Raw genomic sequence first — 17,548 nt, 5'->3', positions numbered from 1 at the left:
TAAGAGTTTTTAAAAAAGCAGTGTAGCACTTGAAAGGGGTAGAGAGACAGTAGAGTTTTAAAAAAAGGCAGAACCGGACAAAATTCATGGGTTAATATACTGTGAGTACCGAGGATAATGATAATAAAAAAAAAGCAGAAATGGCTGGATACATTTGAAAGATAGATGCATTTGATAACTAGATATTGTACACTGAGCAAACTGAACAGTATTTTAAACCAATGAAATAGTGAGTGCCAGTTTTACTGAGCATAGTAGGTAGAAAGGCATACAGTTCGCTTAGAAGTTTGACTGTTGCAAGAGCTTTGCTGACATTGTCAAAGTAATGCAGGAACATTTAGAACCTAAACAACAGTGATTGCAGAATGATTTAGGTTTCATAAGCAGAATCAAAAGGAAGTGGAGTCCATTTCAGTGTACGTGGCTGAACTGAAGACATTGTCTGAGCATTGCCAATTCAGTGACGGGCTTAATGGTGTACTGAAGAAATAAGTTTAGTTTGTAGAATCTTACAATAAAGCATTCAAAAACAGATCCTAACCGAAGCACAGCTCACATTTAAAAGATAAGTTGAAATTGCTGTATCAATAGAAACAGCAGACAGACGCAAATGAGTTGCAGTCAGGAATGAAAGTTAAAATTGCATTGCCTGAACAGAAACCTGCCTGGCCAAACACATTCTGATACCATTGTAGCAGGGCCCACATACACCAGACCATGCAGATTTAAAAGCAAAACTTGCAGAAAATATAGCAAATTCAGACAAATACAAAGAGCATGCCCAGCAGATAAAAATAAATGGACTGCACAGGGAAGAGAAAAAGCTAAGAAGTCAAGTTACAGTTTCAAAAAGAGCACTATTATGCATGTTGCTAATGAAAATCTGATAATGATGAGAGTGACAAGGGACTGGGTAGCTTTGAGATTTACAATGTGAAAACTAATAGACAAGCAGTCTGGCTTACATCAGTACTGAATGGCAAAATAATTAACAGGGAATTGGACACTGGCTCAACTGTTTCAGTCATTCCACAAAATGAGTTTGAATGTCATTTCAAAGATAGTAAACTGAAACCTGCAGATATCGAACTAAGAACTTGTATTGGAGAAATTACATTTGAAACACTGAAACAACAACTAACAAGCCACTTTGGGCTTGTATATGGTTAAACAAAAAACAGGAAGCCCAGCATTGTGGGGTCATGAGTGACTAAAGCAACAACTTGATTGGAGATCCATCAACAATTTGCATGCTACATACCCTGAAATAGAGTGAATTGAAAGGTACTGGGTGATGCCACAGCAGTGTTCAAGGATGTAATTGTAAATTCAAACAGATCAAGGGTAAAATAGTGCTAAATGAAAATGCCACACCCACGTTTTACAAAGCCCATTCAGTTCCATGATAAAGTAGTCAGTGAGCCAATTGCACGGAGGCCGAAGGAATTTTTTTCCAAGGTTGAATGGAACCCATGGGCAATGCCAGTAGTCCCAGTAATCCTTAACAGCCTCAATGATGCTGAGATCAAGGCTCTATGAAGGCCATACCCTCAGAAACCATATGAAAAATCCAGGCTGCTCAAGACACAGTACTATGTACATATATGTAAGCTGAAATGCACTCTATATTGAGTTGGCTGCAGAGGTTTTTGCAGACCTGGGTGACTTCTTCCAGTTGGTCCATGAAGCAGCTTAATGTATTCTCTTTCAATGTCTCTTTTTCCCTTTTCAAGGTGGCTGGGGTCCCAGAATCTGTGATCTACAGCTGCACACAAACTACTTCTCTTCACGGCAGTGGATTCTCAATCTTTGAACTCACAAGCGGCCTGCGTTTCAGGATCTCCAGGTGTGGCTTGGAAGGTGTACACCTTCAGGGTGCAACCTTGTAGACGACCCGATTCCTCACCCAGTGTTGCTGACTGAAGTATCACAGGAAATTATAACATCGAGACAGCAGTGTACCCTACTGTCGAAAGGCGGCCTTCGAGTCGTGGGAACGCGAATAAGCAAAGCTGCAGATTGTAACATCAAGACAGCGAGTTGTTGTTCTCCCTTTTATTTCTTGCAGGAATACCTCTCTCTCTCTCTTGTTAGTGAGAGAGTGAGCCTGTTTGAGAGGTCAAAGTGTTGGGATGGACAGTAGCTTTTTATGGACTCTAGATCATAGTCTCTTTGCTATTGCTTGCATGGTGGGTGGTGGGATTAATAATTTTCCTGGAGCAAGTGGGGGGAGGGAGAAGGCCAATACATTTGCTGCTGCTTGTGCATGGGAGGGGGAGGGGGAGGTACTTCGGGGTTCTAACATTTTCTGTCATTCATTCTTTGGGTTTTTCTCCCCTGTTTTGTGGATGTCTATGAAAATTAAGGATATCAAGTTGCATACTATATAAATTCTCAGATATTAAATTGAACCATTGAACCATACAGCTAAGCAGGGTAAAACAAGAGAAAACCTGCAGATGTTGGCAATCCAAGCAACACACACAAAATGCTTGAGGAACTCAGCAGGTCAGGCCACGTCTATGGATAAAGTACAGTTGACGTTTTGGGCCGAAACTGTACTTTTTCCCGTAGACGATGCCTGGCCTGCTGGGTTCCTCCAGCTGTGTGTGTGTGTGTGTGTGTGTGTGTGTGTGTGTGTGTGTGTGTGTATGTGTGTGTGTGTTGCTTAGCTAAGCAGGGAGGAGTGTAGTATAAGTAATATTTGAGTAATATTGAATTCATATTTCATTGGGTTTATATGTAAAAGTACATGAATGGCATGTGCCATCACTCCAACACGCCATAAGTGCATGTCTTGCTAAAATAAAAAATGAAACTAAGACACGCATCTCCCAGCTCCATGTTTTGCTTTCAATTAGTTTTATGTTTTGGAGTTACAGCACATAAGTTACCTGCTGAGTATTTCCAAAATTTTCTGGTTTTATTCTCCATCTGCATGCCCACAGCCTTTTACTGGTCTTGAATGGAATTAAGCATACTGAATAATTGCTTTAAAAAAAGTATTTAATTATAGAGTATTTAAGATATCCATTCTGAAGACATCACAAAGTTGGCTTGACACCTCCAGATAATTTGCAATGTCAAGCTCAGTTGAAAACAATCTCTTTCAGCAGCCGAAATCACTATATACCAAATTTCCTTTGGCTGTGATTGAAAATACAATATAACTTCTATCTATGCTACTGATTCAACAGAATGCTTTTTAAACAAATTGACTTGAGATGTAGTTCAGTACAATATGCTCAATAAATTAAATCTGCATGCATGAGGAATGGACATGTCACAGCCTTTTCACAGCCAAGTACTGGATCCCTGCTGCACATCAACAGCCAAAAACAAGCCATCACTGATATTCTTGTTCTATATTACCCAAGTTGGCACCTACACATCTGGAAAAAATTAAAATGTAGCTAGTTTATGCCATTGAGAATATGAACTTTACACAAATGTGTAAAGACCCATCTAATTATATCCCTGTAGAAAATGTTGTATGCAGTCATTTTTCAGCCACCTGTAGCTGAATATAGTGCCAGGAAAAAATTCTTGGAATGGAATCGCTTTTCATGGAAGATTTCATGTTCACTATTCCAATGCAGCAGATATAAAACACCGCTTGCTTTCCAAAGGATTTAATAAAGGTCTCCTCATGGCAGCATGGAGTCTACGTGTTCTGGATTCCAACTGTATTCAAGGCTCATGCTTTATTATAGCAATCAGAAAGCTTTGCAGTACAGAATAACTAGCCATTTGTCTATCTTGCTGTTTATTTTGGCCAACATATCTGTATACAAATCTCTTTCACCAATCAACTTTCCAGCTCTTCAATTCACACCTCTCCCCCTCCCAGTTTCACCTATCACCTACCAGCTTGCCCTTCTTCCTCCCCACCTAATCCACCTTCCACCTTCTCAATCTGACTTCTCTTCCTTTCCAGTCCTGACGAAGGGTCTCAGCCTGAAACGTCGACTATTTACCCTTTTTCATAGATGCTGCCTGGCCTGTTGAGTTCCTCCAGCATTTTGTGTGTGTATGCAAAGTGACATCGATTCAATAAAATTCAGGACAGGTAGCACACAAATGCAAATTTTCTTCCTAATTCTTCAGCAGTAAACTTTATATTACTTTAATTCGAAACCAAATAGAAAATAACACTACCCCCTGTTATTACTCTACTTTGAAAGGGTTAGGTTAGAGTATGTATTTGATCAGCTTTACCTAAATATCTGGACAAGATGGGTTGCTGGGTCTCCTTCAACTTCCAATTAAAGAATAGTTTAGCCTGACTAAGGATGTAAAATGAAACTTGTATTTCCATGAGTAGTTATGTAGAGAGGCATTATGAAGAAAATACAAAAACACCACAGAATGATACATCTGAAATAAGCAGTTTAGAAACTAATAACGGATCAAATGGAGACAAGTTAAAAAGCTACCTGTACCTTTATTTGGATGCTGAAAGAAGGAGGAATTTTCTAGAACAGGCAAGAGCTGCAGCTGAGGTAATACTGCATTAGGGTTCACATTGTTTAGCTGGAGTTCTCTAGTTTTATTGTAGTTCCTCACCTTCTCTGGTACTATGATGACAAGTAACATGCTTGGAAAGTTTTAGCAATGCAATAAGAAGATTTATAATTCTAACTGTGTTGTTGGACAACACCAACATTAAATATTATTTAAGCCAGTTGATAGGTATTTAGTATGATCAAACAAGGACATGTTTGAGGATGTTGTACATCATGCAACTGACAGCATTATCCCTTCACATGATCGTAGATTCAGGGCTTCAGCACTCATGTGTTAGGGATCATTCTAGAGTTATGAAATTATGGACAGCATAATATGGATTAACTAAAGTGAGAACCAGTCTTCAGGAAATAAAAACCTGCACAGAATTTGACAATTGATACTTTATGGCCAGTAATTCCAATCATTGAGTGCGAGACATTCTCTGCTCCATTGAAACTACGTCAGGGAGACAATAGATGAACGTTCCTGCTAGTAACACAGATGTAAACCTGACACTTAAGGCACAGTTCAGGACAGATCTGTTTTGTCACTTATCATGCTAGTAAGATGTATATTCATTGAGCTATCCTTATATTTTGGGTGTCAAAAGTTTGTACTGAGGCTTCTGCAACAGACACCTGCATTGAATATTCAAAGGGCTTCTGCTAGTTCTGATGCACTACCATTCTAAATATGTAATCTGTAAAATTACTTCATGTTTCAAATGTTGAAGTGGTGATCATGGCAACTGAACATGTAGTTAATGGTTTATTATTATCATTGTGTCAGGACAGCGCGATTCTCTTGGATTCTTCTGGAGGCTTGCCGTGTGAATGAAGACTTTTATATTTCCCAGCTACAGCTTCTGCATGGCTCAATTTTAGTCAGTTACAACAGCAGTTGATGGGAACACGGTAATTTAAATTTCGATAAAGTGAAGCTAGGATGCGAATACGTTGTTTATCATGAAAGTCGCAGCATTTATCACTTTATATTGCAGTAGGTTCAAAGCTTCAGTGCACAGGCCACCAGCTGCAGAAGTCTTGGCTCCTGCTATTGAATCTGGTTCTCAGTTCCACTGTTCAACTCTGCCTCGCCAAAAAAATTGCTGGACTCCCTTAGCATTTAGGGTGCGGATTCAGTTTGTGAAACCTGCAGTAGCTTAGATTTAGCTTATACTAGTGAAGTTCATGATCTTAAAAGATTTTAAGGCTGTAAGGAGGAAAAGAAGTCGTCCATAGGTGCCACCTACCCTGCTGAGTATTTTATATTATTTTTATTCAGCACAGTAACAACCCTTGCTGCGCAAAGAACCCACACTGCCCAATTACACCTATACGACCAACTAATCTACTGATCCACACACCTTTGGAATGTGGGAGGAAACTGGTGCACCAAGAGGAAACACATGTGGTCACAGGGAAAACATACGGACTCCTTACAGATAACAACAGAAATGAACCTGGGTTGCTTATGCTGTAATAGTTTTACTCTACTACTATGCTACCATGCAATCCAATCATGTTTATTTTAGCAACCACAGTATAATTAGTTTTTCTCATTTATGGTTGCAATGAGTGCAATCATTTAAAATGCCTTTCCAGTGATTTAACGTTATAGAAATCAAAATATAGTCCTCTCCACTATAGGGTTTCACTTTCTACAGGTCATTTTGTGGTAGTTTTCAAAATGCCATTTTTTCTTCAGAACTTTACACAGCTTTGAGACTTTAATATTAAAAACAGGCAATATTTCAATTCAACACATCTTCACTTAAAATAAAGCTCATTAAGCCTCCCAACTTTTCCCAATAATGTTCAACTCTGTGACAGCTTTTTGAAGGAGAACCTTAGCTGTGAACCTAATTTATGCTGACCCAATAGAGAGAAAAAGTTATATAGAATGACCCATTTAGCAGCCATTTTGAAGGATCTTGTACAATTAACTAAATGCAATTACTCACTGCCTGCGAAACATTATCTTTGATGAAGCTTTAAATCAACTTGGAGAGAAAGGTAAACAAGGAGTTTGATTCTTTAGTCTCTTAAAACTACCTGTTCTCTACTTGGTTGCTGAATGGATTTGTTGAGTCTCCAACTAAATGATGTCCACAATGTCAAAGAGACCCTGTAATACTGGATAAGGTCCAGCCAGATCCAGAATTGAATGTCTAAGCTACCTTACATCGGCTATACTCCAGACTAATCTATTTGAATTTGAATGGTCGATAACAGTTTAACCGAAAAACTGAAATACTGAATGGTGGAAGCAGACATGATGGTGGAATTTAAAAGGTTTATAAATAGGCACATGATTATGTAGGGAATGGAGGGATATGGACCACATGAAGGCAGAAGAGACTCCGTTCAATTTGGCTTGTGTGCTCTAGGTCATGTTCCAGAGCTTTATTGTTCTAGTTCTGTTCAAAATGACAAATAACTCTGCTGGGATAAATGCACTGGGGAGGAAGGCGAGTGAATGATTTAACAGATCATGATTGCAGTAGTACTGTGTCAAATGGAGGGATAAAACTGGCAAACGGTAGTTTAAAAATGAATTTTTGTCCTGGGCTGCCTACAGAGAAAAGTGCAGATAGAAGTGAGGAGGCTGGAAAACAGTACATAAAAGTTATCAGAGTTGGCATTAACAGTAAATGACTCAGTGATCAGTTTGCAGGAGATGCAGACCTTCACAGAATGGTTGGGATACAGGTTTAGATCAAAGGGTGAATGGCAAATGCAGTGAAAATGAAGAGTGACAATGGGGATTTCTTATGAAGACACAGGATGTCACTGATGCTAAAAACATATGCTGACCAGCCTTTTTTTTTGGGGGGGGGGCATTCCATTCTAGAGCTCAATAACTCCAAAATATATCCTCTTACCTGCAGTGTTGCATATGGATTTTCTGCAGCCTTTCCTCTAATTACTTGTGTCAAATGACCTGCTTTGAATCAAATTGTTTATCCTCTAAAACAAAGCCAAAGTTGCTTCAAGAAAATTGCAAGGGTTTCTCTGGCCAGTTCTCGGTGCACATATTGAGAAGGCTGCACAGCTATAAAAACAGAAAATATTCAGCAGGTCAAGCTGCATTAGAATCCAGTTCCAATACGTCCCATATGGATTCCAACACAGCTCCACTCATCCTTACCACCACATTGCAAATGGTTGCTCTAGCTGTGTGCAAATGCTGCCACAATGCCATATGAGAAAATTATCTCAGGCAAAATGTAAATACAGCAAACATGCCGTGGGGGGAAAAAACTGAATAGGTTTCCAAGAATTTGTAAAAACAATACAAAGCTACCTGAGAGGATTCCCTTGGCCAAACTTAGTCAAACTGTTTAATTACACAATTTAATTCAAATTCAATAATCCAGTTTATTTTGAACAAAAGCAAACTCTTAATTATCATTAAGAGTTCCATGATTTTGTAAAAACAATGCAAAGTTATTTTTACAAAATCATAGAACTCTTGATGATAATTAAGATTTCACTTCTGTGCAAAATAAACTGGAATTAGTGAATTTGAATTAAATGGTGCAAGGCAACAATGTAAGAATATTTCCTGCTAAATATTCTCAGTCTGAACTAATTCATCTTAAACTAAAATGTTACTTAACATCTTATGGTCACCACATTGAAATAATTTTACACAAATATATGGTAAACTATTTAAAAAATATTAGTTTACAAAATGAAACAGAATAATTGCTAACAAAGCATCTTAGAAGTAAAATTTTGCTTACATAAACTTACTGCTCACTCCATTTTAAAAAGGAAAACTAATAGTTTCCCTGATAGCCTAGGGCATTAAATCATCACTGGTTAGCACTAATAAGAGCTGCACAATGTTGGCTGGTCCCAGCTGGACCTACAATGTGAATTACTACAATTGGCCTTACACCTCAAAAACCTCAGTGGGTTAATTAGCATCTCTGGAGGCAAAGAGATGGTTAACAACTTTAGTACCAGTTGTGCTTGGGCTTTCCCCTATTTGAATTCTAACTATGGCTGAATGTTTATCTCATACCTAAGAAATAGTCTAAAATTCAAGTTCTATTAATAGCCATTTGATGCACAGAACAGATTGCATTATAATAAATAGTCCCTTGCTTTTGAGATTTTTCTCCTTTTCTACCTTTTTCTCCTTTTCTACCTTTTTCTCCAACAAATGCTTGTAGGAAAGTAAGGTAAATTGAGGTGCTTTAAAATTACATAATCTATGCATATTTCAACATGCTTAGAGAGTGAACAAAATAGAAATCCTTATTTTACTCTGTAATCCTTTTTGCACATTAACACTCAAAATTGCATCGTTAACCCTAAATATTTAGCACATAAGTGGTATATTGTAAATGTAATCAACATAGTACCAGACTAAAGAAGTCTTACCACAACCATAAATGGCCTTGGTGAGACCACACCTGAGGAATTGTATCTTTCTTTCAGGTGCCTTGCCGTTTGGCGTGGGCGATCATGTCTCTCCATTCATCACGGTCCCTGACCCTCCGAATTGTAGTTGTTGCCTCCCCTGTTTCTAACCATGATGTTATTCCATCTATCATTTTTATTCTCTGTCTGCCTCTGCTTCTTTTCCTTCCAGTTGTAACTAAATATTCTAACATCTCTCTTCGCATGATGTGTCCAAAGAATTTTGATTGCTGTTTTCTGATTTTTTTTTTACGTAATGTAATGTTTTGTTTTCGTTCTCTGTAGAACTTCTTCGTTGACTATCCTGTCCGTATATGATATGCATAGCATTCTTCTGAGGAACCACATCTCTGCTGCATTGATTCTTTTTCCCATTGCATTTGTGATGGTCCATGATTCGCAGCTATACATCAATATAGGAAGAATGTGGAAGCTGAGAGTTCTAAGGCGGATATCATTTGCTATTTTCCTGTTCGTTAGGATGTTTCTCATTTCTATAAATGCTGTTCTTGCCATTGCTATTCTTGCTTTTATGTCTGTTTCGCATTTGCCATCAGATGTTACCCATGATCCAAGGTACTTGGAGTTGTGAACTTGTTTCAGGATTTCATTTCCCAATACGCTCCTATAGGTTTGGGATATCAGGTTTCTTTGATAGTACTATTACTTCAGTTTTCTTTTTGTTTAAGGTTAGGTCAAGTCTTTCGCTCTGTGTTGACGGTATATACTAGTTTCTGTAAATTTACTTCACTGCTTACTATCAGTACTGTATCATCTGCTTGGCAGAGGTTGTTGATATTGTACTTGTATAGTATACTTATTCCAGGTAGGTCTTGTATGGTTCTCATGATGTTTTCACTGTACAGGGAGAACAGGTCTGGTGATAGAACACAACCCTGTCTGACTCTTCACTTTATTAGCTGATATTCACCAATATCGTTGTCTATCTGTATGGGTGAACTTTGTTGCCAGTAGAGGTTCCTGATTATTCTTAGATCTTTTCTGTCGATATTAATATCTTCAAGCATTTTCATGATGACTTGGTGTTTCACTGTGTCAAAGGCTTTTGTGTAGTCAATGAAACAGAAGTATAGGTCTTGTTGTACTTCTATTGACCTTTCGATAATATTCCTGAGAATATAAGTGGCGTTTGCTGTTCCCTTGCCTTCGACAAAGCCACACTGTTCTTCACTGATCTCCGGTTTAATTTTGTATATAATTCTAAAAATAGCAACAATCTAATAAATATCAGCCTTGTCAAGAACATCCACACACTGAGGATAGCCTATGAAAAACAGGTGACTAGTTACACCTAAGTTGAAATGATGCATTCAAGTTGAAATGATTCCACTGAGCATTAGAACAGTAACAGGGAAAACTACAATGAGTAGATGAATCTTAAGAATAACCCAAAGTTTCATTGATTTGGAGAGAATTAAATCAGAGAAAGCAAGCATTAAATCATGGAGAGGTATTACAAATTATTCTGATAAAGCTGAAGTATATCTGATGGCTGATGAGTTGTCAGCTTAAGATGATGAATTGAAAAAATCATCACTAGAAGAAAAGTTAGGAGAAAACAACTTCCTGACATACCAGACACTTCTGCAGGAGCACAGATATAATATAGTTGGATGCAATGTATTTAAAAGCTTGAACTTTATGATTCTATGATTAATACTGGGTTTAAAGGATCTCTGTGTGATGCTCTGTGAGACAAAGTGCAGGGTGAGAAAAAAAACTGCATTGACTTTGTCAAGACTCCAAAATATTACATTAGCCTTAATTTTTTTGAATGTACCAATGAATACTAGTAGAGCAATTTATGGCCAGAATCTTGCTGACAGCAGTGAAGCAACGGCACTTGCTACTGACCTCAAAAGAAGTTGTCCAAAAAGATCTAGTGCCTGTTGAATAGACTTTGTCTTTTGTGACATTAGCTGCTGTCAGGCATCAGTTCAAGGAAATCCCCACAGTGGACCAGGAGTGATGTTATCCATGCTGCCTGTGTATCAGATTAAGGAATCCGCCTGGGAGAAGGCAGGGAATGATGTGGGGGTATGGTGAGGGGAAATTGTCATTCCTTTTATTTAAGGAAAAATATTTTACAGACACCAAATAAAGATTGGAACCTAAAGATAAAACAAAACTTGGGTTCACACAAATATTATAATTTTTTATTTTAAAAACCAATATACTTCGCAATATTTGAGAGAGAATTATAATTCACTGAAAAAAAAAACATTTTTAGGCTTAGAGAGGTGTCTAGAAATTATAACTATATAATCAAAAATTCATTTGTGACCTTGTGTAACAAAAACAGTATTTTTATGACATTTTGCAATGAGACCAAATCAAAAGCATCCCAAGTTCCATCAAATCACCCCTAGATTCTGGTAAAGTTTGCAAAACAATGTAGTTAGTTGAGGGAGGAGGTGTTGAATCACTGGCAGCAACTTTGGAATTTGTTTTAAATTTAACATGCATGTAAATCCCCAAATTGCAGCTATTTTCACAATATTATTGTCAAAAACACAAAGTTCATTTTACATCTGCATTTTAGGATATTTTGTCTGATAAATGCATAAAAATTTGTGCATTCTTGTTTCCACATTACCCATTTGCTTTTATTTTTCTTGACACAATATTAGGAGTTTGAGGAGATTTGATGTGTCACCAAAGACTATTACAAATCCTATAACCCCAGGAATTAGTCTTGTGAATCTTTGTGACATTCCTTCCATGGCAAGCATATCTTATAGATAGCTTCTCAAAACTGCACATGATATTCCATGTATGACCTCACCAATGTCCTACACCAATGTCATTTCCAGTCCAGAGGCAAGATAATTTCAAATATAGTCAGAATTGCATTATGTAAACAACACTCGAACTCCAAGACATTGCCAAAGTCCTTAGTTAAGGTTATGAGGCAATTGCAAACTAAACATGTACTAAACAGGGGCTCTAAATCTACCTACCCCTGCTGCATAGCAACACTCTGACAACAAGATTTGTGAATCATAGCAAATATCAAAGATACTCATCAATTTTGATGTGCCAGAAAAACCTCTGGCTGGCTAGGGAAATTCAAAACCTTGAATGTGGCACAACGATAATGGTCTACTTGGCAGCAGTCATTGTTGCTTTTCTGTGTTGTTTTGAGACATGACTACCCACAGGAGGAACCTCAAACCACTAGATCAGTTAACACAAAATAAACAAATTTAAGCACAGGAGGTCCCCTTAAGTCTGCTCAGCCATCAACTAATATTACTGCTGACACAGTGCATTCAAGTTGGCATTGGAAAAGCCCCCATTTTTTGGGAACATGCAGAACTGAAAGTGGTGGAAGGAGAGACGACCTCTCCTTCTAACCTAAAGGATATCTCTTAGCAACACACACAAAATGCTGCAGGAACTCAAGCCAGGCAGCATCTATGGAGATGAGTAAACAGTCGACGTTTTGGGCCAAGATCCTTCACCAGGACAGCAAACCAAATGGGAAAACAGATAAAACATGAACACCAAGTATCTCTATTTCTTCTGTGGCAAGAGACCAGGTACCCCGACCTCAAAAGTATGCTCAGAGCTCAAAAAGCTTTAAGCAGTACTAACTCTCCATCTCAAGGTGTTGGCAAAAATAAAAAGTGACCCCTGAAAAGCATCACAATTAAGTCCAATCATGCCAATACAAACTTCCAGAAAGAGATGCTGGAAGCAGGAACTCCGTGATGCTAAGGCTGATGGAAACTCACACCAATCCAGCTTGGATCAACTTCTGTAGCTCATATTCTGTCTTAAAATGAGGATGTACTTCATATACTCAAGGTAAGAATAACAGTTTTTTTTAATAATTAAAGCCAAATATGTACAAGGCATAGAGTTAAAATTCTACAGCAAAATTTTTACAATTCAGGAAAGTAAAAAAAAGACCGACAACAGTTATAGAATGATTTGAAGAGTTCTTTCGGCAAACCAAATGGGAAAACAAAAGAAATATGAACATATTAAACATAATCCATTTCATACATGAGTAAAATTGATTATTGTAAAAGACAATTATATCAAAAAAGGCAGACAACTCCTTGATAGACTTTTCAGTTATAATCCATTCAAAACAACCCAGAATTCTCATTTACTTCGAGTACATACTTAAAGGGTTACAACAGTGGCATCTAACACAGAAAATAAAGCTGCAGTGAAGACAGCACATCTGTGCATGAGCATCCACTCACATACAATGGAGAAGTGTTGATTGAGATACTGACAACTAGCTACAGTTTTTTAGTCTAAAAACAGATGCAACATATGGAATTAATCAACTCAAGCCAGCCCGCCACAGCTCAGAAAAAAATGTGGCCAGGAGCAGAAGAAAATACTTAGATAAGGAGAAGTAATATGCATTACAATACCTTAAAGAAAACGAGGATGCACTAATGATTACCTTCAGAAAGTTTTTAAAGCATTTATATTTCTGATTGTCCTTGCTTATAGGGTAGTCATCTTCCTCTTTTCTACACTGTGCTGCACCCATGTCTCCCACTGTATTTGCAGTTAAAAAGATAACTATTTAGATTTTAGATTTGTCTAGTTTTAGAGTTTTGTTTTTCCCCTCGTATTTACATGTACATTCCATTGAATATACCTATATGGATACTGAATATACTTATATGGATACAGGAAAGAGAACGTTCCAATGCAAGCCAGAACCTTATGAGTATTCTTTAAGGGCTATTAAAAAAGTACAAGAGGATGGATTTCGTCATCAAGCTTAAGATTCACATTCAATGGTTAACAAGTCAACAAATCCAAAATTCAAATCTTAGTACATTCACAAATCTGGGTAAAACCTTGAATGGGTTCATAAATCACAATACCTTTGCAGACAATAGTAACTGAGTAACTCCTGCTGCAATACATTCTATAGGCAGCTCAAGTGTTTTTAAGACCAATATCCCCACAGGGCAGTTATCTTGTGGCTTCAGTCCAAAGTCTGAGAAATTCTCATACTGCTTTATGAATCATTCTATTTCATTCTGTTAGTAAGCCTTCATTAATTGGAACCCTTACACAACAGACACACCATTATGGGAACATACAAGCTATTCAACACCAATAAGTATTGTGGTTTAATTCGCGGTCTTTTTGACTGGTTGATAAATCAGTTAAGCATAATTTATCATTTGAAGGTCTGGACTAGTGGCAACATCAGACTTGCTTTTGAAAAATGTGTCTCACATTAGGTTGTATTTATTCCTGTTCTCCTCCATCAACAGAGTGATATACACTATTACTCCAAGGTGACCTTGTAAATCAAATGAATTTCTGCTGCATTTGGTAGACACAAATTGTGACCGGGTGAAAAGCAGAAACGTAAAATTTTAAGGTCATGTACAATCTTTTGGAAATGAATTTTGAGGAACAAATTCTCACTCAATTTTCTCGGAGCAAGTCATCTCTTACCTGTAAGACAGTTAGCACCAGCCCACTGAAGGACCCTAAAAATGTACAAAGTAAAAAAATATAAAATTATACCTCAATTTAAAGAAACTATTACCCACTCACTTTCATCAAACAACATAAATAAGTAGTATGGACATTTACTCCTAAAAATTAACCATGAGGTAACTCCAAAAATTGCATGAATCAATACAGTGCTTCAGTAAAACAATAGAAATACTTACTATAACTTTCAAGGACAAGGACAAGAAATGTTAAATTGTCTGACAAAAACTTTATCCTGTAACCCGGGTAGATGGCTTTGAGTACATTACAAAAGTAATAGCATCAGTACTTTAAAAATGCCTTTGCATCTTGCAGTGGCTTCAGTCGATGAATATACTATATACACAGCAAAATGTTCTATTCCAATTAACTTCTCACTTTGTTGTTTTGAAATTTAAATCTTAGTCTTTTGGAATCAAAGCCTATAAAACTCAGTTTTACTCTTGTCTGCCAAGTTGCTGATGTGCAACATCAAGTCTTTAATACATTAAAACTCATAGAAATTCAGTTTTATGTCGAGATTTAGGACACATGACTCATTGCTTTTGGGGATGCAAGTTTCTAAAAACACTGAAGCGTTTTTCCTGTTTGCAATATGACCAGGATTTTAAATAAGGCAAGGGAGGCCATGTGTGATTTGTTCCCAGAGGCCTTGTAAAACAGGGGTTCCTAACCTGGGCTCCACGGACCCCTTGCTTAATGGTATTGGTCCATGGCATAATAAAGGTGGGGAACCTTGGTTTTAAAATTACAATGTTGACATAAATTTTATAACCATTTAACTTAATCGTTGCAAAGGTGGACAAACAACATCTCCGGCAATACAATGTGCTGAAGGAACTCAGCAGGCCAGGCAGCATCTATAGATGGGATGTCACTGTTTTGGGCCAATACCTTTCATCAGGACCCTTCAAATTTATATGCTTCTAGTTGGAGGTTCCACAGAAGCATGAAGTCAGAACGTTATCCCTGTTGTCACCTTGCCTTTATCACATTGAACGTATTTTGTCTGTCATTTCTCCCATCAAGAATGGTGCTAAACTCTATTTTTGTGAAGATAGTGCAGTTACAAATCTTGTTGCTCATCTCACCATACATGTGAAGCTTTCAACGTGTGATTTATTTTTATTTATTCAAAGATGCACTGTAAAACAGGCCCTTCCAGCCCAATAAACTGTGTCGCCCAGCAACCCACCTATTTAACCCGAGCCTAATCACAGGATAATTTACCATGAACAATTAACCTACTAACCGGTAGGCTGTGGATGGAAACTGAAGCACCTGGAGGAAACCTATACGGTCACAGGGAGAATGTACAGGCAACGCCGGAACTGAAATTTGACACTGAGCTGTAAGCATTACACTGACCGCTATGCTACTGTAGCACCCAACGTGGGCTTTGTGCAACAGAATGCAGGTTTTAAAAGCTAGAAAACATCACACAGAAAATTTGTAAAACTGTGTCAGAAAGAGCATCTCAGAGCATGAAATAAATCATTAAAACAAATGTTATCCAGAAGAAAATACACATAAAACGGCCTTTTCTGCAGTCAGTGGTCAAACAGGAAAGAATACATGCATGTCTAGATCATTTGATGTTATTTCTCACAAGTTGCAGAATGTCTAATGTTAAATGTATTCGATTAATTTTGTTAATATAAATTTACTGCCTAATAACCTTTAAGCCCATGATGAATTTCTGGTTTTTAGCACTACAAATATTACTTCATTTATACAGTTTCAATAATATGGTTAACTATTTCATGGATCTTTGCTGCAATAAGAAACATGCCTGTACCATGCAAGATCAATTGCAGGAATGTGCCAGGTGCTCATGCAAGTCATTTAAATGTTACTACACACAGAGTAGTATGATTATTACTGAGTCACATTGGTAACTGTACACTCCGGCCACCTTGCTGTGCGGGAGCGATGAACCAGGCCTCCTAAGATGAAAACATCTGCACTTGAAAGCCAGTGCCCATAAGAGAACCCTCCACATATAGGAGTCTCAGTCGACTCACCGTGCTAGCAAACAGCCGCGTGCTCACCTGCCACATTCTCACAATCGATCTGATACGGTACAATGCCAAGAGAAGTTTGACCGTTACTCACATAAATATCAACCGCAGTCAAAGAAATTGGTTCTAAAGAGCATCCTAAATGGAGGAGCGGAGAAATTAAGAGGGGGGATTCCACAACTGAATGCCCAAGCAATTGAATGATGAGGTGGACATCTTTGATCAGTAAGGTGGCAGCTTTAAGGAAACAGAGATTTCAGATATTTTCAGAACTAGGGGAGGTTACTAATAAGGTTGGGCCATGTAGTTAAAACAAGGATGACAATTTCTGGAATTAATTGGATATTTCACAGAATTAACAAATCATTAACTTGTCAAGCTGTAATTTATTTGACCAAGAGTCTTTCCTTGTATCAAATGAACTATATACTTAATCTAGTTGAATCATCAGCAAAATGGGCTCATTCCCAGACTGAACTGTTTTGTCATTGGGTCCAACGCACCAGTAGCTTCAAGTTTAATTAAACACAGCAGACTGTAATTTTATAAATATAGGCACAAAAGACTTAACCCATAAATATTTCAAAGAAAGCCTACCTCTCCCATAGATGGGTCATATTTCTAATTGGCATTATGGTAATTACTGCAGCAAATTAGCTTGGAGAAAAGGAGGCAAAACATGATGACCAGCAGCCCCTAGACTATGCTCTTCTTTCAGAGTCGTCATGGACGTGGTTGGCTACTAGGAAATCTGGCTCTCAGCACACCCACGTCTCCCAGCCTAAAATAGTGCAGCACCGGGCCTAAGCCAGTGTAACTGAACAGCTGGCTGGCTGAATCGCTAAGACAGCTGGTGAGGCTTTCCCTCAGATTCACCAGCTGTCAAAATTATAGAATATTTCATCACTTTATAACATTTATAATTATTCTACTTGGATGAAAGTGTTAAATCTTACAAGAACTACTGAAAAAAGCATTCATGTAAGAAAAATATGACATTATTTTTAAAAAATCAAAAGGCAGTTATATCCATCTTTCTCCCAGTAGCTAAGTTTTCTCCATCATTTTCATGGTCCC

At 37.7% G+C, this 17,548-nt stretch overlaps 1 protein-coding gene across 2 annotated transcripts in view; it reads right to left on the bottom strand.

Annotated features, from left to right (window-relative positions):
* LOC134338554 (ABC transporter B family member 1-like) overlaps positions 1–17,548 on the bottom strand; it is a 142,935-nt gene that overhangs the window by 90,166 nt on the left and 35,221 nt on the right. For both annotated transcript variants that reach the window (XM_063034460.1, XM_063034461.1), the window contains one exon: positions 14,409–14,443. In XM_063034460.1, the coding sequence (XP_062890530.1) occupies positions 14,409–14,443 (35 nt within the window). The remainder of the gene's footprint in view (positions 1–14,408; positions 14,444–17,548) is intronic.

The sequence above is a fragment of the Mobula hypostoma genome, chromosome 27, assembly GCF_963921235.1.
Source record: "Mobula hypostoma chromosome 27, sMobHyp1.1, whole genome shotgun sequence".
NCBI lineage: Eukaryota > Metazoa > Chordata > Chondrichthyes > Myliobatiformes > Myliobatidae > Mobula > Mobula hypostoma.
The sequence above is the reverse complement of the archived record's forward strand: the minus strand, read 5'-3'. Positions and strand labels throughout refer to the sequence as shown.